This window comes from Lepisma saccharinum, chromosome 5 (genome assembly GCF_977018435.1).
Source record: "Lepisma saccharinum chromosome 5, izLepSacc3.1, whole genome shotgun sequence".
Lineage (NCBI taxonomy): Eukaryota > Metazoa > Arthropoda > Insecta > Zygentoma > Lepismatidae > Lepisma > Lepisma saccharinum.
Genome location: NC_139233.1, coordinates 92,177,683 through 92,204,989, shown reverse-complemented (window position 1 = coordinate 92,204,989; position 27,307 = coordinate 92,177,683). Strand labels below are relative to the sequence as shown.

At 39.7% G+C, this 27,307-nt stretch overlaps 1 protein-coding gene across 3 annotated transcripts in view; it reads left to right on the top strand.

Annotated features, from left to right (window-relative positions):
* The first annotated feature begins 8,109 nt into the window (after nt 1-8,109).
* The window catches only part of LOC145988429 (recQ-mediated genome instability protein 2-like), a 56,332-nt gene continuing 37,134 nt past the window's right edge, over nt 8,110-27,307 (top strand). The window contains exon 1 of one of the 3 annotated variants that reach the window (XR_014441756.1): nt 8,110-8,170. Coding sequence is in view for 2 of the 3 variants with exons in the window: in XM_083123321.1 (XP_082979447.1) it covers nt 10,918-11,188 (271 nt within the window). In the remaining variant the exon portion in view is untranslated. Of the gene's footprint in view, nt 8,171-10,863; nt 11,189-27,307 lie in introns of those variants that run through there. The other 2 variants (XM_083123322.1, XM_083123321.1) reach the window with 2 other exon arrangements.

Here is a 27,307-nt window from a genome sequence, read left to right as displayed (position 1 = left end):
TTCTATGTAGAATTAGTTTTCAGAAATTTATCTAACTCTGAAAGTTATTTTTACAACTATGCGTGATACCATTGAACGTACAGTAAAAATAATATTTAATTTGCCTAATTTCATGTTCACCTCGTGCTTGGACGTGTACTAGCTCGAAACAGCCTTTCTTTCTAGTAAAAGTCGAATCTTGCAACAAAATTGATGGTGGACTTATGTTTCCGTTATTGTCTAAAAAGAAAGCTGTGTGTACAGTCACGGCACGATGTAATTTTTGAATAAATGCCAAGTGTTTCGTCTGTTTTGTCCATAATTGCACCACGTAAAAAAATACAAAAAAAAACTGCCTTGTATATTTCCTCTATCATCGAAAGTTGCATATATTGGCTAATTTTAAATTCTACCATGTATACTTGTGTTTAGTCAAGGCTTGCATGAGATGGTGATAATGAAATTGGTTGTGTGATGCTTTCTGCAAATTATCTTCACACATCTCTCTCTATTTTTGTGGCCAGCTTGCAATGTTGGCTTATGATGCAAGGAGGAACAACTCCCTCATTTTTCAACAAAAATGGAGAGGAAAGATGTTTGTGGGCAAACATATGTATGGTAATCTGGGGGAATTTTTTATGTCTTTGTAATTAAATTAATTATTATTTGTGCTATGTGCTTGACTTTTTAAACTTCAAAACTAATAAACATTTGTTCTTATTTTCAGATTTGCAACTGGTTACCAACAATCAAAATGGAGGATGCAATATCTGCTTCCCTGCTTTTACTCTGAAGTGGCACTTCACAACTGTTCCCAGTTTAGATGCAGCAGTTCAGTTTGAGCCACAACCAAAATATTTCAAGACAAGTGATTTATGTACTAATGACATTCCCCTAACAATGTTTAAAGGAGATCTCAAACTAATGCACATGTGTGATGTCCTGCTTGGCACAATCGAGTGCAGCGGTATATAACTGCAGTGAAACTGTTCCGAAATAAATCCTGCAAGATCCCTGTGTACTTACTTGCTTAACAAAGATGAAATATTTAAGTGAATAGAAAAAATATAAATGTCATTATTAACGTTTAGTAAAAATATGTTTTGAAAAAAAATGTTTTTCAGTGATTTGATCAGTTTATGGTGAGACAGATTCCTTGCAGTGGGAAAAAAATAGTGTATTCTATTTCTAGTTTTATGCCATACCCCAGTTTTTGTCTAATGCTGCTAAATAATATGAATGTTGTTGGGGGGGGGGGATATGTACTACAGGTAAGTTATGTGAAAACAGTCCAGGCAGATAGTGAAGACATTTTTTTGTCCCCAGTGAAAATAAGTAGTTTTCCCAGGTTGTGTAAATGATGTGCTAATAATGTATGATGTTTACCCAGCATTGTGAGGACAATCAGTTTCTACTTAAAATCAATAATTTTGAGCATTTGTGTCTGAAAGCCAGTTGGTATGGCTTGGTTTTTGAAGGACTGTTTAGTTTACGGAGCTAGCTTTTGAGCAATTTTCACCAAATTTTAAGCTGCATGTCAGGGTGTCTACCAAAATAACAAATCTAAAATTTTTGACCTTATTTTCCTTTTTCTTAGCATGTATTTAATCATGCCCTACTTAGGTATGGTTGGAAATTAAGAAAAATAGATATTTTTATTCAATGAAAAACTTCTACAACAAGGCTGGTTAAGATGAAAACTGAAGCTGTACTTTAACAAGAGATTTAAACTTGCTTTAATTATTAGGGCTTCAGACTTCATCCTGGATGGGGAATGGCCACATAACTTTAAAATATTTTTACAAACCTGTACACATGCAACAATGCAATTCGGTAAAATTTTCAAAGCCGGGAAACTGGTTTCTTCAAATTTACAGGAGAAAGTACTGTAGACTTGTGATAGGTCGTACAAGTGTTCTCTCTCATCGGTAAAGTTATTTCACCGTTAATTCATGTTTGTATGCGAGTGCTAATGGAACCTAACCTAACCTCGTAGGCATACCTCGTCCCCGCGATGGTTCGTGGGGCTATAGTGAATTTTTGCCCTTCCGTAGGTATTTTTCTATGAAAATGAGTGCTAATGGAACCTAACCTAACCTCGTAGGTATACCTCGCCCCGTGATGGTTCGTGGGGCTATAGTGAATTTTTGCCCTTTTCGTAGGTATTTTTCTATGAAAATGAGTGCTAATGGAACCTAACCTAACCTTGTAGGTATACCTCGTCCCCGTGATGGTTCGTGGGGCTATCGTGATTTTTTTAGGCTAACGTCAATGGTTTTTGGGGCTAACATCAACCATCCAGGGTAGGCCCAAAAATTCACGATAGGCCCACGAACCATCCCGGGGACGAGGTATGCCTACGAGGTTAGGTTAGGTTCCACTAGCACTCATTTTCACAGAAAAATACCTACGAAAGGGGAAAAACAAGGAAGGTTAATTAATATTGACTGGTGGACATATGCATGTGCATCATCTACAATCTGGCTTGGCCTGCTAAATGGACATGTGTATTCTTTAATTGCTGATGTGTTTGAAGCTTACATCAGTGTGCATTTGCTATCATTGTTAGGTTAGGCAGGTCAGGTTTATGGCTATTAGCATTAAAATTACTTCTGTAAATACTTTCCAACGCCTGATCATGTAATTTCTGGTCTTGAGCACTTTATACTATTCTCTCTACCTGGTAACACACCCATTTTTAATTTAAAATAAATTCTTAGGAGTAAGTTCAGCAACACTTCTTTTGTTTTTAGTTGAACAAATTTCTTTCTGCCGTCATGGGCAACATGATTGTAAAGAAACAAATATATATTTTTTTCTGAAATCGGACTGAATATTTATGCTGGCAACATGCATTCAGTCATGTGTTTGTTGCTTTAAAAAAATGCAAGACACCAATGAAATGACGCTTAAAGAATATGGTCACCCAATTTTTTTTATTGACAATGTTCTATGAACATCACCTATTGTCCATTTTTTTCCACTACGAAGTGGATGTAAACAAAAGCACGTGTTCTGGAGAAAGTCAGTGCAGCCCTATTGGTGGATTCTGGCAATAGTCCCTCCGCAGACCTTTTGCACCCTGATAGATAGTCCATTCAATGCCGTCTTGAAACTAGAGTAATACAGCATTGTATGCTGTTCAAAGCATTTACTAGCCTCATCCTTGTTTATGAATTCATAACCATTCTTTAGTAAAGCACCTATGGTGACATTCACTCATTTAAATTAACGAAATTCCCGCTACTTGTCCGTCACTCCGTGTTGTGCAGTGTTGCAAATTCGCAATATTAAGTACAGTCTATAATCTTGAAACACAGGACTAGACAGAATCAGAAAACATGATTTACACTGACAGTAACTGACATGGGAATCTCTAGATTACACATGTGTTGATGTATATACCACAAACACGCACACACTACTTTCAACTTCATGCGTTTTATCTAGAATGGTAAAATCAACACACTGCAAAAGATTGTAGCGAAACCTTTGAGAAAGCCAAATTGCTTGGTGCAAATACAACCAGTGATGCTTAAAATCGTACGGAATATTAGTTTAGCATTTATTAAATGATCCACCTATGCTTCCTTTCCTTACTTCCCACATAAAACATGCTCAGATTTCAGGAACCTGAATTCCCCCAGCTTGTCAAAGAAAAATGCCAGATGCATACACTGGCAACTGCTTCCGGGAAGGAATTTGTAGAGGGCGGGGACACAAGCTTTTGGCGTTACAGATGGGCAAACTGTGCCATTCAGTGTTGCTACCCGACCTTTATAGAAACATCGTTACAATTCGGTAATATTCCAAAGCTGTTATCGTATCTAATTGCTACATAGCCAACTTCGCAACTACAAAGTTTTATTAATGTTCCAACACGCGTGTACGTAATAAGACATTCACATTTCTTGTATCTAATTCATAAGGGAAAAACTAACAAAGTTGGAGACACTACTTCTGGTGGTCAAGAATCTTCCGAAACACTATTACCCTCAAGCACACGGCTATTTATAGCTTTCCTCCCCTCGACCCTGCAAAACCTGCCCTCCTCTCCCTTGCCGTGTGGTGGTTCTCGAGATTTTGCGTAGTATTTATAGGTTGTAAGTATCATTGAATGTTGATGTGGCTTCAATAGCAAGTGTTACAAAACATCTACATTTGAAACCTTGAGCAAGTGGCGATACCAAAATTGCGGGGAATCCAGAGTATTGTGTTGAATCGTTAACTTCTGAACAGGTGTCTTAAAAACAAGGATTTATGCGGTCCGCAAGGAAATTCAGCCGAACAAAAAGGCGGATGGCACATTTTAGCCGATTTTGTACTTGCTGCCGTCAGCAGGAAAGTGGATGTTTGTTTTTCATGGATATGAGTTTGTCTACGCTGGTTAAATTATTGCATGATTCATTTGGTTTATTTTACTTCGCATTTCTGCCACACTTGATTAATCGCGAGGATGAGGATGAGTGATGATATGGTGAAATTGATGAAATAACACTCACAAAGAACATCCATGCCCAGGCCAAGATTCAAACTCGGGACTCCTGGCATCGTAGCGCACAGTGATAACCACTCCGCCAGCTGTGTGAATTCTTCTTACATGGTATATTACCATTGACGAGAACTGACATCGTAAGTGTTTACCTCTATTTTATTATATTTTCTTCATCTCTCGTATTTACAACAGTGTTCATTTTAAAAACTAATATTTGCACATTTTTAAAAGCCACTTTAGTTTCGAAACGTGAAAAATACTGACACTGAAGCTAACACGTGCGCTAGGAGGGAGGGGCAAGTGCTGGCGAATAGAAAGTGGGCACCGCGCACATTAATACAAATTTCGGTAACTTATTGGCCACACCTACTTCGTTTTAAAGCTGGAAACAGTATACAGTACTAATTCATGTTGTAAACATCTTTTTAAAAATTAGTATTCCATGGTCAATTTCCATTCTTTAATATTTTTACCTAATCAGTGGTGGTTGATTCATGATTACTGTTATTGGCTTTGTAGGGGAGGCAGATTAATACGAAAGGCAGAATGCCTGGTTAGAGGTTACCGAGGTTCCAGCTTGTTTAGTGGCCTGGACGGTCGGACATATTCTCAGTCTGATAAAGAGCCAGCCAAACTTAACAATACATTTTACAGTGTAGTATGTGGACGAGCCTATGGAGGTAACTGCTAATTAGTAACAGTAAGTTCTTTTCTGAACTGTGTTGACTGCTGGTGTCAAAAAAGCAGGTTTTTTGTTTTTTTGAAACAGCGAAATAACAAACTTTGCATGCAAATTGTCACTGGTTCTTATTTTAATTGCTGAAATCCTGTTTTTCATATTTACTTTAATGGTGACATATTAGCAGTAATTATTTCAAATTGAATGGGATTTTTCAAATTCAAAACTTGTAGCAAAAATTGCAGTATAAGCACCTCCACAAGTTGTAATGTAATATCAAGGGTATATTTTTCACAAGGGATGCTTATAAGGTCCTGTGTTAAGCAGTGTTTTGTGTGAATTATAACAGCTATGCGTTTCCTTATTTTAAAAATAAAATCGAACTATTACATTAACATGTCTCTTTTTGCCCCCAGAAGAAATAAGTTCTTTATGGATGGATATTGCCGCTCCAATGCCACAAGCACGAAAGTGCTAAATCTTACTTTTGAGATGAAAACATTTTAGTCAATTTCCCAGATTATTAATAACTTTTGCATTTGAATAAATGTTGTCATTGGGAAAATATGCACCCACTTGTGACTGTTTATTACACCATGTAAATGTATCAACAAATATTCATGAGCAACTGCACTAGGTTAAATAGTCAAAATTTGCACACTCGTGGTTTTGGCATTGAACGACAATATGTGTTGCGTGTTGCAATTTGTTCTGCATGAGGTTAATATATGATATAAGCGATTTGTTGATTTTAAGTTGATATGATTATAGGATGGAAATAAAAATGTGCAATGCACTTTGCTTCTTATGTTTTGTTCTTTGGCATTGTAGTTCACAATTATGGAATTTTGTTTCATATAATTGCCCCATAAATAACCACAATTTCTAAAAATCTGATGTAGTGATAGCAGTTTTGGTCAACTGAAGAGAAATTGTTATTCATTTCAAACCAATTGTATAGCATAGAATGTGATAATTGAGAATCAGAGTGGAACCATGATTAATATAAAGGCAGAGTAGCTAGGTATACATATTTTCACTTTCTATCCTTCAGCATCAAATATAAAAAAATACATGCAGATGGGGGGGGGGGAGTAATTTGGAATTATTTAGGTAGGAATTGCTATTTTTACTTTGTTGCATTACTGAAGGTCTGTCAGCAAATTAGTTTTCAAAAATTTCTCTTCTTTCAAAACTTCATTCCAAATTGTGAGAAAATATTTACAATTCCTTCTCGGAAATTCAAGTTCCATCTTTCTGTGGTTTGTTTTCAGTGAAACAGATGAGGGAGAGAAATTTTTGAATAGTACTTTGCTGGCATGTACCAAAGGCCCAGTGCACTTTTTTCACAGCAACATATTTCAAGCGAATCTTAAGGAGCTGCCGTGAGAGAACACCTTAGTGATCAGCATCTATGGTAAAAAAAAAAAAAAATCAATTCATGCCATAATGTGTGCTGTGGATAAACTGTAGAGGTGAGTAACATGAAATATCTGTATGAATTCTGTTTTGAAACTGGTACCAACTATGATGACAAGTGCAGTTTCTCTTGCCTTGACCTTGCTCATTTTGTGCAAATGAAATTTAACATTTCCAGAAGTACTGCATTGATTTTTGCAAGTGCAGTTGGATGTTCATGGAATTACAGGTATCAGTAAACAAGGGACTGAAACCTATCTTGCCTAATACTTTACAAAATTTTCATTTCCCCCACATTTTATTTGTGAGTGCTTTCATCAAATGCAGTGATTTTCTGTTATGAGCATGTTTCACCTACGTCACAAACTATTGCATTGTCTCTTTGAGAAGCCATTATGGAGGCCACATTCAAGCAAGTGGGCTGGAGATTTGAACCTTATTGATGATGTACTTGGTACAATATTCACATTCTTGAATCCTGAATGCAATGCACTTTTCTGCCATTATAGTAATTATTATTCATTATATATAATGTTGTTCAAACAAGTTCACTATTTTTTTCTTACACATGGCACAAAATTGGCCATGAACATGGTGACTGTGCAAATCCTGGCATCACATGAAACCCACCTGTTGAATCCTGTAATTTTTTCATGATAGATTCTGCTAGTTTTTGCAACTAGTATGATCAGAAATTGCATTCTGTTACTAACGTAATGTAATGGAGTCTCAAATGTTTTATTTTACAGTACAGTTCTGCAAACATACAATTATAGTCTGTACAGTTTGTTGTAGGTTTTTTTTCTACCATGTGTTATGAAGATACACATACTAAAGTTCAAAACTACGAAATCCATACTCTTGGTTAGGATTGCCAAATATCCTTTATTGTGCAATTTTGTTTTGTTCCTGTGAATAATTATATATTATTTCAATGTAATATGTAATGCGAATTTAAATGTATGAAATATATCACCTGTGTGTTAGTGTAACTGGTTTTTATGTACCCGTTCTGTGTGCAAAAGGAGAAATATGGCAACCCTTACCTTGGTGTATGTGTAAGTATTTTCTTCATCTAGAATATTTCTTCTGCAGAGAAAGAAAATTGAATACATTATGAACAGAATTTTTCGAGAAATTTAGGTATTTGTTTTTGCCTAAAAATGTATTTTAGGAACTCATTCAAGACAAAGGATTATTCTTATTACTTTTCACGAAATTCTAATTAGTTAATAAAAATAAATTTATTTGTCTACAAGATAAAATATTGGCCTATTTCTTCGAACGAAAAAGGCTTTCTTTGCGAAAATGGAAACGCAAGCAGACGATCGGTGGTTCCGAAAGCAAGCAGACGAACTGTGGTTCAGGGAATGCTGTGCGTTGCCATGGTAACGGCATGACGGAACCATGTGACGTCACGCTCCCGGCGATACTAGCGCTGCAGCGACAGGCGGAAGAAGCACGCTAGCAGACGACAAATGATTTCCACGGGAGGTATAGGAACATTCCCATCTGTAAAACCTATTTCTAATCTGTGGGCACGAACGAGAAGTCAAACAGAGCATGGACATCAGAAATATAATAACATGTAATTTCTGGTAAGTTGGTTGATTTTGTATTTCCATGAGTTTAAAGTTTTTATGATTATCCTTAGAAATTTTTTTTGGTTGGAACGTGTTTATTTTGTAGCTATATTTTTTTCTGTCACTTGTTCTGTGGTGCAGGTCAATTATACATGTCGGAGCGGCCTTATGATTGCGGGATGTATTATTTGCGTCTATATTGATGTATATAGTGATGGGTTCAAGCCGTTCATTTGTGCGAGTCGACTCATGAGCGCTCGCTCACTGAGAAGAGTCGTTCAAATGAGTCGTTCAAAAGAGTCGTCAAGCTTCTTTTTCTCGAAACACATGCCTGAAGAGGAGGAAGGGGGGTAGGAGGTGTTGAAGCACATGATTGTATTTAAATAAACGAACACAATCCTTCAAGATTAATAAATTGTATTGCATTTTTGTGTATGTGTGTGTGCGTGTAGCCGACTAGATGGCCAAGATTCTGAAGTAATCGACATTTGATCTTGTCACAGAAGTTCCTGGGTTCTAGTCCCGGTCTGGGCAAGGATATTCTTTATGAGTGTCCCTTCATCTATATCATCACGCATCATCCTCATCGTCGCGATTACTTAAAATTTGAAGAAAAGCGGCATAAAATAAGAAAAATACAAATACGAGTCTGTGTGTGTGGATATACATATGTGTAAACAGTAAACACACAGACACAAACAAAATTTATTGCACATACTTGTTTTCATTACTCTGCCTCATGAGTGAGATTTTCTATATTTGTATCTTGTTTCAGTTTACATTTCATGCTGCGGATAATGCAAATTATGCAGTACGATAGCATACACAGAAATGCTATATAATTATATCAACCTTTTATTAGTAATAACGTGCATTTACATATTCTTCCTTTTTTTGCATTCGATCACTGGTTTTAATATCGCAACAAATGTGAGAAAGCGAGTCAACAAAATGCACTCCAGATCTGCGCTGCGACACATGCTTGCATTTCCACGAGCATCGCTCGTTCACGACTCTTGAAACAGCACGAAGAGTCACAGCACAGTCCCACGACTCTTTCCCCATCATTCGTTCACGACTCTCGAGACGGCACGAAGAGTCATTAAGCACCTTAACGACTCGCTCGCCTTAGCGACTCTTCTCCTCCCTCATCGTTCACGACTCTCGAGACGGCACGAAGAGTCATTAAGCACCTTAACGACTCGCTCGCCTTAGCGACTCTTCTGCTCACTCGTCGTTCGCTCGCGAGTCGCGAGCTCTCTTACACAAGGCACGGCGGCGGCAGTCTCGCCAGCAGACTGGATCTACAGTTTAGAGTAGGATCCACCCGCTCGCTCTCCGCGGATGGCTAACAGCTGTGTTTAAGAAATATATATCGCTCTTGAACATTATCCATGTCCATCCCATATCCATGTCCATAGCTTTTTGTTGTTCTACAGTCATTCAATATAAGTTTCTGCCAATATCATAATGTATGATCGAATTTCTATAAAGCGGGCCAAATTATACGTATGTATTTTTTTTTAATGTTGCTTTCTACTAGTAAAACACCTTAACACGTAGGCTCACCGCAGATGGCCAACAGCTTTTTTTTTACTTCGCTTTTCTGTCACTTTTTTTGGGTAATCGCGAAGATCAGGATGAGTAATGAGGTGTACTAACCACTCCACCATGGAGGCCGGCGCTTTAGAAAATAATTAAAAGTAACAATCGCTTTCCACACTAAGTATTTTGTGTTGCAAATTATAAATTACTCCCCCCCTTTTCTGATTCACCCTAATAGCATAGTGGTTAACGCTGTCATGTATTAAAATGCTTTGCTTGGCAAAAATTGTTATAAGTCCACTTTTATGCTCCAATAGGCTAATCGGGTCTCCCCGATGGCGTAGTGATAACGTCGCCGGTAATCAAGGGGTACCGTGTTCAATACAAAGTGAAGGTTCGGATCCCACTTTAAACTGTAGGTCCAGTCCCGACTATCCTATCTGCACATAAAGTGGACTTGAACAATAACAACTCAAAATAGGCTAATCGGAATATTGTAATCAAGAGGTCTGTGCCTAACACCTTCCCAAATTTTTTACAAGACTCCCCTAATATTTTTTACTAACATTTAATTTCTTGTAATTTTAGCGCTAATGGTTTGGCCGAACTTGAAATTACAGGACAAATTTGTTGGCTGTTCTTCGCTGCCCGTCATGGGCTGGGGTTGCGCGCTCTCTCTCTGCAAACAACAGTCGCGAGCTCGCGAGTCGACTCTTTCCTTCGTTCAAAGAGTCGTGGCACACTTTAGCGACTCTTTGAACGAAGGAAAGAGTCGACTCGCGAGCATGCTCCTTCCCCTCTCATCGTACACGGCACGTTTCTGCCCGCTTCACTCAACTAGGGGTAGGGAAAAGGAACAGAGAGGACCCCCCCTCCCTCTCCTCTCCAGTCCCCATTTTCTGCCCGCAGAATCGACTTGCTTTCTTTCAAAAATTCCGGCCGCCAGGCGAGTATACACTTGCGCATGCGCCTTCCTCGCAAAATTCGTGGAAAGGAGAGGGAATAATGGAATAATAGTTGCTTGGCGGGCGGAGGAGTCGTGGCACACATACGACTCTTTGAACGTGTCGTTCAATTCTGGTGAACGAGTCGTTCACCGCTCACAAGAGAGAGTCGTTACTTTTGAACGACTCGTTCACGAACGACCCATCACTAGATGTATATGAAGATACCGTGTCTGCGTGTGTAATGGTGTCAGATTTTTCATAGTTAAGCAGATGTCAGAGAAGGATTCCTTGGATAATTGTGCTTTCAAACTGTGTGTGAAAGATCTGTGTCAATGCAAGAAAAATTCCCAAGGGTCATGGGAATTGCAAATCAAAGTTCCAAACTCAAGAACAAAAACTCTTGTCGTGAATTTAGTTTGGTTGCAAGGTATAATAGACCATACTATCGAGTCTAATATTGCAATTGTGAATGATAAGACAGGAAAAGTTAAAGTTACTAATTGTTCACGAGTACCGGGAGGTGTTTCTTGGCTTTCGAAAGGTAGGGCTTCACCCGTTTCTAATTCTGCATGTAAACACTTGTCATAATAACTTAACTTTCTCAGCAGTATAGCAAAACAAGATATTGTTTCAGGCGATACAGGAGTTGGCTCCGAAGCTCAATTGGTAGAGCAGTGGTATGCTAGAGACCCAGATTTGAGTCCTTGTTGAACCTGCGTTTTTTTTCCTTAAATTCCCTCATTTGCATATCCATAAGGAACGAAACTTTGGGGCTACAAAAGGAAATTGTAGCAAAATTTATGGCCATGATCCGAGGGTTTTCGGGGTTAAATATCTCGGATGGGTCCTCTTGAAAAATTCTGAAATTTGGCACAAACCCCGAAAACTCAAAATTCAATGAACGGCCATGTTTGAGCCTGTGCTGTAAAAAAGGGTTTCATTTCTAAGCACTCATATTTTATTTATAGACACCCTGCAGGCAGGTCTACACATGAAAAAAAAATCAAGCCTTTGACTAAACCCCTTCATTGAAAAAATCGTGCTTCAAAATAAATTTTTTTAACTATTGTTACCCAATTTTCCACCATAATTTTCATACTTACTTACGATGCAATTTTAAGCAAAACATACTTCATTATCATAGAAAGTATACTTCATTAGCTACAAAATAAATTTTGTTTCAGGTCTCTAGCTCTAATGGTTTTTGACATATTAAGGTTTCTGAAAAGTGCTACATGAGCAAAAAATGGCTGCCCCAGGAGAACTAAAGACAATAATTTTTTTGAACATTGGTTTTGATATCGAGAAATATGTACAAACGTATGTACTAAAAATATTTTTTTTCTAAAATGGTCATGCAACCACCATTGGATCGTTGGCATTGAATGACCCCCGATTGTTTAACTCCGATTTCATCATTGTACACAGGCATTTTTTTCATGGTTACATTTCTATTTATGTCTGTTAAAGCATGATTCGCAGTTTTAGCAATTACTGCATGTTTGCTTAAGAATAGTTTTTCACTTCCGTATACACCTATATACCCCTTCTCTTCCAAAAATCCATTCCTTTACTGTCATCTTGGTTACGGAGTGCTGCTGCCATCTAGGTCACGTGTATGGTGTGAAAGAATTTCTTACTTAGGTTAGGCGAGACAGGTTTAAGGCTCTTAGTACCAGTATTCAAATAACATCTCTAAATTCATTCATGGTTAGGTTTGGCAAGTTTAGGACTCCATAGCATTACATTAATTTCCCAAATGCTTTCAACATTTCATCATGTTGGTCTCAAGCACGATGTCCCTTCGAGCCCCATGTCGGAAGTAGTCTGTGGAATGCCTTGTGGATGGGAAACAAGGATATTCGCATAAGGTACCTCTTACATCTGTTTTTCACTGATAAGTATGACTTTTCAGAAAAGCAAACAGTGCAAATTACTTTCAGAAACTTCATATTTTCTTTCACAATCATTTTCAGTATTCTGTAATACTTTCCCTTTCTTCTATGAATGAAAAATGACTTGTCGATGAGATGTGCGAATCTTTGCATAAGGTACTTTTTACGTGTTATTTTGCCTTTAAATTGTACTTTTCAAAACTCAAAACAGTAGTAATTACTTTTACCAAGGTTCAAATTTATTGTAACAATCATTTCTATAAGTCCTCAATACTTTGTCTTTATCTTATGAAACTTTGAAATAATCATTAAACATTTGGAACCATTACCAAATTTATAACATTTTGGAATTCATACATGTAATGCTGTATGTTTAGATTTTTCGTATAGTATAGAGTGACATAAGGTATCTGAACCCAATGTGGCCTACCTAAGGTTTGCTATTCGGGTTCGATACCCGGTGGAGGCACATAGTGGTTCGGATTCCACTTTAAACTGTAGGTCCAGTCCCGATTAGCCTTAATGTGCATAAAGTGGACTTAAAACACTAAATCAACCAACCAACTAAGGTTTGCTATTGTTTCTAATGGTGTGATGACAATAAAGTTAATATATTGTGGAATAGATATGGAATGGTTCACAGTTCCACATTTGTGCAATAATAATAGTAGTTTTGGTCATATGATTACTCCAAATTTATTCATATAATGCAATTTAATGTGTCTGAAGTTACTATTTGAACTATTTTTTTTAAATATGATGATTAACCCTCAGTAAGCTGCATGGTGGCCTTTTTTAAAATTTTGAATTATTTTCTTTACCAGTGCAATAATTGTCAGGAACAAAAACCTGCACAAGACCCAGAAAAAACCCATCTGCGAGGAGGTGCACCTACAAGAATATGCAACATGCGCATCAAGCTCAGGTGTTCGACATCGCACAAGCGAGCTTCACGTCACAGCCGTGGACAGGTCTCAATGCCTGCCAGGTTTTTCTATTACTCGGGTCTTAAGAAGACCCGTGAGACTCGATAGTTCTTGCAATTAGATGCGAGCACTGCTGTCAGTGTTGCCAACGGCCATTATATTTCACTACACGTGGAAATATTTGAATTTCTGCTAGGTGCAGGTGCCTTGAGGTTTTATAACCATTGGCGTAGCAAGGGGTGGGTGAAGTGGGCGACCACCCTGGGCCTCACGCATGTAGGGCCCTCGCGTCCCATGTTACTCGCCTAGCCCTCCCACACTTTACCTCCGCACTCGAGGTTCGATGCACTTTGTACTCGGCTCAGATTTGTCTAGGGGTATCTTTCTTTGTACGACAATGCACGTGGGTTGTTACAAGTCAACATAATTATATTATTAACTACAAGAGACAACGGATAATCTTTGCGAAACCTTATTGCTAAAGGGGATAAATTACCTTGTCCAGCATCTGTGAAATTGAAAACTGAAATTTTGGATATTTTCTATAGTTTAATTAACATAAAATTTGAAGTATATAGAAGTTGTATCCGAACGTTCATTTTTCTAATTACACTGCACAACAAATTTGAAGACATTTTCTGTCCTTTTAAATGAAATCATGTGATTTGGTCTTAACCAAGGATACAGAATTTAAGCGTGAAAACCGTATGCTTCTATCACGTATCATTTTCATTGGACAGCCACCTGATGCATGCGTGACAGGCATATTACAATACACTGTACAGTAAGAAAGCACAGTAACAATACCTACAAACATGACGTTGTGGAGCATTTACGCTTGTGCATATCTGTAGGGGTCTCCCTGATGATAGACCAACAATAGTCAGCAAGCATACTGCCGTTCCAACCACAGCAATGTTCTGGTGGAACCTTTCACCATGTTCATCACGGACTGCTCCCGGGTTTTTCGAGAAAAGCCCACACGTTAGTCCAGAAAGTGTAATTTGAGGTACGTGTGGCATCCCATGATATGGAATCAGTGCACCATGTCACGAACAGTGATTCATAATTGTGTGCTTTGACATTACCCAGGAAACTAGAACACACCAACTTGAATGTCTGCCATGCTGCATTTGCTGGGTCAGAAAGTGTAGAATCAAACGGCTCTAATCTGTGTGCCGACAAACACACCTTCCTTAACCTTTGCCTCACTTAAGTGTGGGAATTTCGTCCAGAGGTACCTGAAAGCTTGGCCATCTTGGCCTAGTGCTTTGACGAAGATTCTTATCAAACCAAGCTTGATGTGTAATGGTGCAGAAATACATTCAGATTGATTTATTGGGCAAATCCATTTCAATTCAGGCAGATTTGAGAAAATCTGTCAGGGTGATGTCACAGATAGCCATGAAACTGAAATATATTATTCTAGATACAAAATTATGAGACACATATTTTTTTGTTTCACAATAAAAAAATTTTTGGCCGTCTTAGGCCGCTTCAAAGTTTGGGGCCAAATTTTCACAAGTTTTGGTGCCAAAAAATGTAAACGACTGTTTCTCAGGAACCATTAAAGATATTTGGATTCTGTTTTTTTTATCTGAAAGTTTATTGAAATCCTTTTCAAATGCATATACAACGAACTTTATATGCAGCTTTTGGGGTGTGCTATGAATGAAATTTTAAAAAATTAGCCCCCTTTTGGACCCCCAAAATCTCGAAAAAGCCACCCTAAAAAATTTTCAAAATTTCAGGGCAATTAACAGCAATACCTCAAGTTGAACATATATAAATTTCACGGGGTGTATATGCCTGGTTGTAATTTTACACAACATTTTAATAAGCACATTGACAAGCTGAAAACTTAAACACAATCGTAATATTGAAGGAGACAAACCTTATTTCATCAGGCTATTATTGGTAAACAATATACAAATCATAAGAGTCCATAACCAAATAACATGTAATTGGTATATATCATGATATTGCTGATCATATTCAACATTTCTTATTTATAGAACATACTAGAAGTCATTTGTTTTTCATGTTCACATGTTCATTTGTTTCTTTTCGTTTGAGACAAATTGCTGTTAATTCCTTGAGTTTTGAGTCATTAGGAAGATGTTTACAAGTGGAAAAGCAGTGTTTTCTGAGAAAAGAATAAAGTGACCTGGTTTGAGAACAGGCATAAAAAATGTGTATATCAAAGCAAGAGTTGGAAGTTCAGACAACTTGAACATATGTTCATGCAGGGTCGTTACACAGTTAAGCACCTTGCTACAGGGCACAATTTATCAGCAAAGCATATTAAGTGTATTCAGACTGCAGAAGAATTTCAGACTGTTGTTCAGACACATACATCAGGTGTTACACTGATTTACATTCCATCTGCAGAGATTCAAACATTCCGTGATATGAAACACAAAGAGTGGGAACATGTGCAGGCAGTGCGAATGATTCATAAAAGTCATGTGTGGCATGCAGAGGGAACTGGAAATGATATTGTAGTTTCCATTGCAAGAACTGCCCAGAATGAGAAACAAGAAGTGAATGTTACTATTGGAAACAGCTCACATGTTATGCAGTATTGTAAAATTCACGACATCAAAGTGAGAACGTTTTTGGCTGTTATGTATGATGACTGCTGGTGGGTTGAAGAAGCAACTAAAGTGTACTTCGAGATGCAGGAAGTGCATGTAAATTTCATGCTGCCACGTGGACCTGCAAAGGGCTATAATTTTCCTGATAGAATTAGGCAACACTAACATCAGTACGTGATACCTTTGCAAAATATTCTGCAAGTTCTTTCTCCACCACACCCCCTTGGACAATCTGGAAGACTGCATGCCATCTCTAATACTGAAACTGCCTGTGTAGAAAAAGCTTTCATGAACAGAACTAACATATGCAATGCCGGTACTGGGAGTTCACATCGCATAGCTTGCATAAAAAATGTCTTACGTTTAAGTTTTCAGCTTGTCAATGTGCTTATTAAAATGTTGTGTAAAATTACAACCAGGCATATACACCCCGTGAAATTTATATATGTTCAACTTGAGGTATTGCTGTTAATTGCCCTGAAATTTTGAAAATTTTTTAGGGTGGCTTTTTCGAGATTTTGGGGGTCCAAAAGGGGGCTAATTTTTTAAAATTTCATTCATAGCACACCCCAAAAGCTGCATATAAAGTTCGTTGTATATGCATTTGAAAAGGCTTTCAATAAACTTTCAGATAAAAAAAACAGAATCCAAATATCTTTAATGGTTCCTGAGAAACAGCCGTTTACATTTTTTGGCACCAAAACTTGTGAAAACTTGGCCCCAAACTTTGAAGCAGCCTAAGACGGCCAAAATTTTTTTTATTGCGAAACAAAAAAATATGTCTCATAATTTTGTATCTAGAATAATATATTTCAGTTTCATGGATATCTGTGACATCACCCTGACACCCCCTGCCTGTCTGCATTTGGAATAGGCGTATTATATTAAAGTAACTTCTCTCTCGTTGCCGCATCCCACATTTTGGGGCTTCTCAATTAGATCTCGTGATATGTTCTTGATGCCTGTAGTAGCGGCCAGTGTTAACGGGCATAATGATTATCTCTGTCCCGATTGTCCACTCAAGAGGAAGCAACAGTATTTCTGTAAACTTCTTGCATACGTCTTATCCAGTCATACCAATGTATAATTTCGAGCATTCCTTCTTTGTAACACAGGAGAAACACACTTTCGGCTATTGCACCTTACGTTTCTTATGTAACTTTCAAATTTTGTGTTTTTGGCTAAATTATACGTGATACATGGAAACAAATTGCAGATTTGTTTTTGTCATGCACATACATTACAATCACACATTTTCATCTAAAGGACAAATTTTGTGTTGTGCAATGTTATCGGGCCAAAACTCTAATTTTGATGTTGGAAATCTCTATTGTTTATACCTGGATGCTTTACATTTCATGAATTACATCGGGAGTACACTTGTCACAAGGTAGACTCGCGTTACTCCAAGAATCGTCTTAACAGGCGCGAGGTCGCCCAACGTGTACATTTCTCAACCTCCACGGTGACAAGGCACTAGGTTGCCCGGCGATCCGTAATTACTTCAAAATAACATCCAGTACAAACTATCTTTTTACCTGTAAACTGGACACCAAGGCACTAGCTTGCCCCGCAATCCAATCTCTTACAGCATCCGTTTCGGGAGACCTGTCCTCCGGTCCTAGCTGACCGAAGCAAAAACAGCCTCTCCCTTCCAAGTCTCAGTTCCAACAGCCGACCTCCCCCACTCTCATCTGGGAGTTTATATACGTTTTGTTGTAGTCTCTTGCCAACGGCCCTTCTTTGAAAATTTTTAATCTTTAACAGCTAAACTGCCCACCTTTCTTTTGAACGTTCGAAACACGAAGACAGAACAGAGAGCTACATGGTTTTTATACATGGAATAATACGAACCTAAAAATGCATAATAAATTGATTTACACTAATCACACATATATATGTTTATACACTTGATTACCCAATTAATTAACATTTTAATAAATATTTCAATAAGGAAAAAAAACACTGTTGCCCTGACACGGGGGCAGGGTAACAGATTCCCCCTCTCCAGTGTTACAATTCAATCTGAAATTTAAATTTCGGTCTGTGTGAATTGTCTTAAAGTAACTGAGAAAAGTTAAGCACTGTAACTGAAAAAGAGAAAAAGTTAACTGATAACGTTATTTTCACTACACATCACAACCGTCTGTTTGAAAAAGAAGTGTGTCTATTTCACTGCACTAAATATCCTATTTCCACATGGTTTCTTCCTCCGGGAATCCTGGACATCTCGGTCATCTGGCCATCTGGACTGCTCCCAGGTGCAGACGTATTCAGCTCCTCCACCTTCCTAAGAACATGTCCAGGTCCCGCTCTAGGGTCAACTCAGCCTCTCCTCGGTCCATCCGAAGAACCTCCGGCTCCTTAGTACCCTAGTCCTTGCATCTGGGACATCCGCAGTGCTCGGTTCGACTCCTGCCAAATTTCAGCTTCAAATGCTTTCAAGGTTCTATCGTTCGATCACATGACCCGATTTTAAAATGGCTTTCCCATTTTTCATCTATAAGGAAACTTTCCCTTCCTTTTCCAGGCATCGAACTGCCATCATTCAGCACTCTCTTAGGGAATAAAATATCATGTCGTCATGTTCAGAATATTAATCACCTTTTATCGGTAAAAGGTCTACATAACATAAAAACCAAGAGTCCGTAATATACAAGGGTCGTTCAAGGTTGACCAGGACTTTTATTTCTGCAGAGGAAATAGGTAGCAGAAGAAACACTAAACTATGTCAGTTTTTCAAAGTATTCTCCGTGCGTGCCGAGGCACCGTTGCCATCGTTCTGGCAGCTCCCGAATTCCTTTGGTGTAGAAAGAACTTGGTTGTTGTCGTAGCCATCGTTGACATCGCTCCGCAGTGCTTCGTCTGTCGTGAATTTCTTCCCTCCCAGATGGTCTTTAAGGGGTGCAAACAAATGATAATCACTGGGGGCTAAATCCGGACTGTAGGGGGGATGGGGCAGAACTTCCCAGCGCATGTCGACCAGAGTTGTTGTTGTCACATTGGCCGTGTGAGGGCGGGCATTGTCATGGAGAAGAATGACATTTCCAGACAACATCCCAGGTCTTTTCTTGCGAATGGACTTTCGTACAGCACCACTCAACAATGTGGAGTAATACTGGGCATTAATTGGGCTCCCTTTGTCCAGAAAATCCACATGGATAACGCCCTTCATGTCCCAGAAGACACTTGCCATGATCTTTCCAGCAGACGGCTGCATTTTGGTTTTCTTGGGGGGCGGGGAACCTTTATGCCGCCTCTCCATGCTGCGTCTTTTGGTCTCTGGGGTTGAATTGTGCAACCATGTTTCATCACACGTGATGATGGATTGCAACAATTCATCACCTTCTGCTCGAAACCGATTCAGAAGCTGTTCACAGACCATCCTGCGTGTCCACTTCTGATCGAATGTCAGCTGGCGGGGAACTCACCTTGCACAGATTTTGCAGAAGCGTAAGTGGTCGTGAATGATTGTCTCAACACTCCCGACACTGATATTCACCTCGGCAGCAATATCCCGCACTGTTACTCACCGGTTCTCAAGAATCATTTGCTCAACACGTGCGATATTCACTGGTGTGACTGCAGTCGGGCGAATGTGTCCATGCGCTTCATTTGTCACCAGCTCCCGTCCTTTGCGAAACTACTCACACCATTCGTACACTCTTGTCCGCGACATCGTTTGTTCACCATACTGTGCTTGCAATCTTCTGAAAATCTCAGCTGGTTTCACTTTCTCCTTCACGAGAAATTTGATTACACACCGCTGCTCCACAGCCACAGACACACTGCTTGCCGCCATGTTCGCTGCAACTGCTGCGCATGCGCAAAATATGTCATGCTGGGCGCTAGTTACTCGCGAAGGAATACATTACGTCACCCACACGTTTCATCATGATTCGGCTATTCATCGATTTTTTACGTACGAAAATCCCGGTCAACCTTGAACGACCCTTGTATAAGTAATATATACCATCTCTCTGTATATTACATTCACATGAAATTAATTTACCAGGACACTAATGTGTAGCGACAATAAATCATGAACTTAATTACTACTGTACAAACAAGAAGTCGGTCACTCGGCTTCTTTTTCATCATTTTTTCAGCCCTTCTACCCCCTCCCTTTGAGATGGATTCTCACGGTAGAATTTAGGGACGAGTACTTTCCCTCACACTTCTCAAATTTCTTCTCGGAATGACCTTCAGCTGGTCAACGTTAGCCAGAACTCTCTTCCCCTCACCTTCCTTTTCCAAAATAACATTATTTGGAGTAGTGAAATTCAGAATTCTGTAGATCCCTTTGAATTTCGGGAAAAAGCACGCAGGTGGCTTATTAAAAGCAGACAAAATTCTATGGCCTTGAAGCAGTACTCGATCTCCGACGTGAAGATTAACCCTTCTTCTGCCCTTATTGTAGGCCCTTGAAGCCTTTTGCCTATAGTGGAACCACAAGCAAAACAACCTGCGCAGACCCGCGACTGCTGTGTACCGTACCCCTGCGAGTAGGGGTGGGGGAGAGTGGACCATGCTTCCTTATGGCCGGAGGTGGAGGGAAGAAGGGAAAGCTGCGCGGGGACTTTTTGTCCCAAGGTTTTTTTCCTTGTGGTCGATCTATAGTCTTTTCCTCTTTTTCTCTTGCAAATTCGTAAACCACACCCATTCTTTTCTTTAACTGCATGACATAATCCATCTGTCTCTCCGCCGTGACGTTCTCCCCGGTTCCATCTTCCCTCTGAAGCTCCATTTTCCGAGTGTCATGCGGTGTGTACAAATCACGTCCAAAGAACAAGAATGACGGCTTCAATTCAGTCATCGAATTTGTTGCATTATTAATGGCAAAATTTATCACGTCCAAATTTTCAGCCCACGACGAGAGTTCCTTGCAGAACTTTCCAAGTGCTTACTTGATTATCTTAATAGATCAGGGCGCGAAATTTCCGGTCGCCAGGTCGCCATTGGCGACCAAAAGTTTGGGGCTGGCGACTAAAATTTTGTTATTTCAAATGTGTGTCGAACATCTCAATACAACGTTCGTACATGGTTTTGGAAAGTGAGCAGATTGAAAACCCCATGTCCACTCAACGCCAACCCCATCTTACAAATTTATTTAATGTAGCATACTATGTAGCTAAACATGAGAAGCCATTTAAAGACTTTGTAGATCTGCTGTGTTTGGCAGAAAAATTAAGTGTGAGTGTTCTACCTAAGTATGGCAATGAAACGCAATGAGGAGAATTTATTCATTTCATAGCTGAAACTTTGAAGTTAGATCTAGTGGAGAAAATAAAGAAAAGTACATACATCAGCCTTCTGATGGATGAATCCACAGATAGATCATCAGTCGAGCATGCAAATGTGTACATATGTTCGATACGTGGATGCAAATTATGGTCACATCGAAGAGGACCTTTTAGGAGTAATAGATCTCACAAACTCTACTTCTGCTGGTTACTTCACAGCCATAACTGATTATTTTGATAAGGCAATAGGTTCAAATAAATACAGAAACAAGTATTACATTGTAGGCTTGGGTACTGATGGTGCAGCAAATATGGTCGGCACAAATCAGGACTGGCTGTTCAAATGAAATCTATTTGTAATAAAATGATAAATATTCACTGCCTTGCACATTGTTTGCAGTTAGCTGTGTTGGAGTTAAATATCGTAGAGCATTTGATTCTGTAATTAGGAATATTTTTCAGTTTTATCATGGCTCTGCTAAAGACTTCACCTTTTGAGAGAAACGTTAGAAGTAATAGGAGGAGAAATTCTAAAACTGAGTAATATCTACACTATTAGGTGGTTAGCCAGCAAAGAAAGTGCTGTAAGAGATCTCTTGCAATCATGGAAAGCTGTTGTGACCGATCTTGAAAAGGTGTCCCATAGAAAATACACTGATGGCGCTAAAGCTAAGGGTTTGCTGAAAAGTTTGAAGCAATTTAAATTTGTTAAGCTTCTGTACTTCCTTTTGGATTTTTACAGGAAATTGAACCCTTTAAGCATGGCACTACAAAATAAGAATATTTTGATTTCACCTCTGAAAATAGGAATTGAACTCTGTATTTCAGTTTTCGCTAACCTGGAATCTAATGTTGGACCAAGCGAACAAGATTTCTTGGATCATGTATCCATTTCAGGGAAGATCAGGGATGTGCAGCTCACAAACATTCAAAATGGAGAGCAAGAGTTTCAGACTGTTAGAGGAAACTTAATTTACAATGCGAAGGTGTACATCACAGAAAGATTTGCAATCTATATCAACAGATATGATTGCATCTCTGCATGTTTTCGACACCTTCGGTTGGCCTCCCAAAGAAAATATTCTTCAGTTTGGGATAGAAGAAATAAAGAAGCTCTACATGGACTTGAACCTGAGCCCCTATAAAAAGAGAAAATGGATGTTCTGTTAGCAGAGTGGACAGAATACAAACTTTTGTTTTCTTCTCTGACTTTGAATCAGATGCTGGAGAAGATTCACAGTGAGGAGTGTTCAGCAAGATTCCCAAATTTGCTCCAGATTTTGACATTTTCTGCTGCTCTACCAGTGAGCATAGCTTCATGTGAGATAGGTTTCGGCTGTCACAACAGACTCAAGACTACTTACAGGAACTCTCTGAAGACTGAGACACTGGATGAAATGCTCCTAGTTTCCGTAAATGGACCCCCCTCTGTCAGTGTTTGACCCAGCAGCTGCGATTGGTAAGTGGTACTTCAGTGTAGAACGACAGCGCTACACAAACATTAATTCCTAAAGTATGTTGTTTTTAATAATTGCTTATATTTTTATTATTTATCAATATAAAGTAGTGGCAACCAAAAATTTTAGTCCGGCGACTGACTTCAAACTTGAAATTTCATGCCCTGTAATAGATGCTTCTGATTTATTTCCCTTTGGTCTATACGGCGTAATATAGACAGGCTTGCAATTCACAGAACGCAATGTTTGTGAATACAGTTTGCTTCGAAATACACTCTGGTTGTCACTGACAACGTATTTCGGGAACCCTGACTGAAAACAGTACTTCAAAAATGCCTGTGAGATTGTTGTAGTTCTAAGTGGTGTCAAACTAATGTACCTTGAGAACTCATCTTGAATGACTAAACAGTACTTGTATCTCCCCTTCGTACTTGTAGGCAGTGGTCCAAAAATGTCCACAAACACTTTGTATCCAGGCGCAGTAGCTTTCCTCGAGTTCATAAATTCCATCTTTCTGCTGTTGTCAGGATTATACTGAAGACAAGTGATACAACTTTTGCAATAGTTACTGACATCTTTGACTACTCCGTCCCAAGTATAATTCTCTAGGACCTTAAACAATGTCTTTCCATGTCCTAAGTGCGCAGATAAAAAATCATCATGCGAAGATTTAAGTACTTCACTCTTCAACTTCTCTGGTACCCAACTTTAATCTGGAGCTAAACGGTGGATCAAGCTCAGTGTTTTCGTCAACGAAACGGTAAAGCAGTCCATCATCGTCGAGACAGGAATGTTGCAGATAAAAGTCAAATTTTCTCTTCTCTCGAGCATCCTTTATTTCAACTTCTTCTCCGTTTAAACATCCAATTAATTTCGACAAGTAAGGATCACTTCGTTGTTCTCCTTTCCACATTTCTTTATCGTTAAGATCTACGGACGGCTAAGTTTCTGTCTTCCGTTTACAGTGTTGCCAGCTGCATCTGTAAACATCGCTTCAGTTTTCCTTTTCTGCTTCCCGTCGAATTTCTTCTCTTGCTCAGAAAGTGGCCTAGGTTTCGCTCGGAATGGCTTCTCGTTATTCACACCCAAACGACGTCATCGCCTTGTAATCAAGGGGTCCCAAGTTCGATACTCGGTGGAGGCACAAGTGGTTCGGATCCCACTTTAAACTGTAGGTCCAGTCCCGATTAGCCTTACTGTGCATAAAGTGGACTTAAAACACCAATTCAATCAACACCCAAACGAACCTCGTAATCCTTTGCTAACCCCGGTTTATCTTGAAAAACATCAATATGCCTTCTCAGTATGGCAATCAATTTCGGCTTGTTTTCCTCTACAGGGTGGGTCAAAAGTCGCAATACACCTAAATAAAAGAAGCCACTGTGGGGATAGGTGTCAGTGAGTGTTGGATATGCGTGTTGGGGGTGGGGGGAAAACTTTATGATGAGGTTAATCTTGACGTCCGCCATCTTGGATTCAACTTCATTTTTTTAAATGGGAAGGGGGTCGTGTGACACATAATTTTAGGCTAGAATTTTGTCAGGAATTAAATGGTGTTGTCCATTTTGACATATCTTTATTCGTGTAGGAGTTACAAAGGTTTCTTTTTTCAAGTTTTGAAAAGTGGCACACTTTACATGATGTGTTCGATGTGGCCTCCTTCATGCTGGACAGTCATTTCCATTCTCTTCTGTCACCCCATATGCACACGTAACAGGACATCTGGTGTAATAGCCGCACATGCATCAATGATCCACTGTTCCAGGTGGCGAAGATAATTGATTTTGACCACATACACCATGGCTTTGAGGTGGTCCCATAGGTAAAAGTCCATGGGAGTGAGATCGGGGGATCTTGCAGGCCACTCCACTGGACCTCGACGACCAATCCAGCGCTGTGGAAACTGTTCGTTGAGTAATCCACGTACCTGCAGACCGTAGTGAGGTGGTGTCCCGTCGTGCTGAAACCATAAGGGGAAGTCACCATCCTCCGTCGCTACGGATGGGAACACCAGCTCCTCCAACATCTCTTTGTAGCTGTCGGCATTCAAATTGTTGTGGATGAACACAGGACCAATGGCCCGTGTTCCCCAGATCCCGCACCACACCATGACTTTGGTATGTCCAACCATCTTGGATGGATCAGTCCAATGTGGGTTACTGTCTGACCAATAACGCAAGTTCTTCTTGTTAACCTCCCCGTTAACGTAAAAGTTAGCTTCGTCCGTAAAGAGCACATTCTGGGCGAACTGTGGGTTATCTGCAAGCTGTGCTGTTGCCCATTCCGTAAACTGAAGCCGGCGGTCAGGATCGTCTTCAGAAAGGTGGTGTAATAACTGCAGCTTGAATGGATGAAAATGATGTGTCTTCAAGATCCGGCGTATGGAGCATCTGCCAACACCAGTCACATGAGACATGCTACGCACACTCCTTGTGGGACTGAGGGCGAAGCTACCTAACACGGCGATGGTTGTCGCCTCATCTGTTGATGAACGTGGCTTCCCAGACCGTGGCGTATCTTTCACACTCCCTGTGGCAGTGAACCGGGACAGCAGTGATGTAACTGTGGCGTGGGAAATTGGATGTCGGTCTGGATGGCGAGCGTTGAAATCGGCTGCAATGGTGCGAGAACTTCTTTCCCCTGATATTAGGATGATCTCAACCCGTTCAGCGTCGCTTAGTTTCATGTTGTCCTGTCAACCTGAAACGAAGAGAAAACCTTTGTAACTCCTACACGAATAAAGATACGTCAAAATGAACAACACCATTTAATTCCTGACAAAATTCTAGCCTAAAATTATGATCCACACGACCCCCTAAAGGTAAAAGGTAAAGTGTTCCCCTGTGCATAGCACCACGCCATGAAGGCGTATAGGGGGTGTGGGGGTAACGCCCCACACTTTCTTGATCCGGTCGTGAGTGGGGGTGATGTGATCAGCATCACGCTCCTGACCGCCTTTACCCCCCAGGGTTTCCCCCAGGTACCCATGTTATTCGACGTTGGGTAGGCGCCGGGGCCGCTTCCACCGTTAGAAAAGTTCCCGGATTTGAACCGGCCGGGGATCGAACCCGGGACCTTGAGCATGGTAGTCAGATGCGTTACCGACTGAGCCACCGCGGCCCCCTTCCCATTTAAAAAAATGAAGTTGAATCCAAGATGGCGGCCGTCAAGATCATCCTCATCATAAAGTTTTACCCCACCCCCAACATGCATATCCAACACTCACTGACACCTATCCCCACAGTGGCTTCTTTTATTTAGGTGTATTGCGACATTTGACCCACCCTGTATATCGGTATCCTCCATCAGCATGGCAATCCTCTCTTCGTCAACCCCACCTCCTTTGATGTTGCTGCTACGTGTGTCCGCTCCGCAAACAGAAACTTTCTCTCGGACTCCTTCGACTCCATCCGTAGTCAAACCCAGTCCCTTAGAACCAACAGCATCAACGCTGTCACGTGTCAGCGGCGAATCAAAAGGCATGATTTTCGAAAGATCAGGCTCAATTGCCCACCCGTTACCATGAATCATGGGTATAAGTCCCAGCTTAGCCATTAATGTCCTTCCCATTAACATTTCATGATTAGCATTAGCTAACACAAATATCTGATCCCGAGCCTTGTGTCCGTGAAACTTAATATTCACGTAAGCGCTCCCCAAAGATTCAACATTTCCTTCCGCAAGTATTACTTTGGTTTTACAACCCTTCAATTTCACTTCATTTGTCTTCATTTTCTCGAAAATCTCCAAAGACACAAAGTTATTGGACGACGCCATATCAATACATGCGTGTACTTCTACATTAGCCACGTTGCATAAAACGATAGGTTCCCTTATCTCTTTAACATTTACATTGTGAGGTGAAAAATTTTCCTTCTGTGTAAAATTTGCTGTTTCCTAGCTGACCGAAGCAAAAACAGCCTCTCCCTTCCAAGTCTCAGTTCCAACAGCCAACCTTCCCCACTCTCATCTGGGAGTTTATATACGTTTTGTTGTAGTCTCTTGCCAACGGCCCTTCTTTGAAAATTTTTAATCTTTAACAGCTAAACTGCCCGCCTTTCTTTTGAACGTTCGAAACACGAAGAAAGAACAGAGAGCTACATGGTTTTCATACATGGAATAATACAAACCTAAAAATGCATAATAAATTGATTTACACTAATCACACATATATATGTTTATACACTTGATTACCCAATTAATTAACATTTTAATAAATATTTCAATAAGGAAAAAAACACTGTTGCCCTGACACGGGGACAGGGTAACACCCATAAGGTTGATACGAAAACGTAACAAATGGAAATGAGAAAGATAGAAAAGGCTAATGTTTGTGAGCAATACACTACGTTCAAGATGGCGGAATATAGTCGAAGCATGTTTTCTCTCCGCAAGAGGTGTCATTATTCTACTGTTTTTTTGTTATATTTGTGTGCTTCAACGCTGTGTATGTGAAGAACAGTTTTCTAGTGGCTCAGCGTGTAGTTTTGATGCTTAATTTGATGGGTGGAACCTGGAAAAATAGGAGCTTTTTATTTCCTG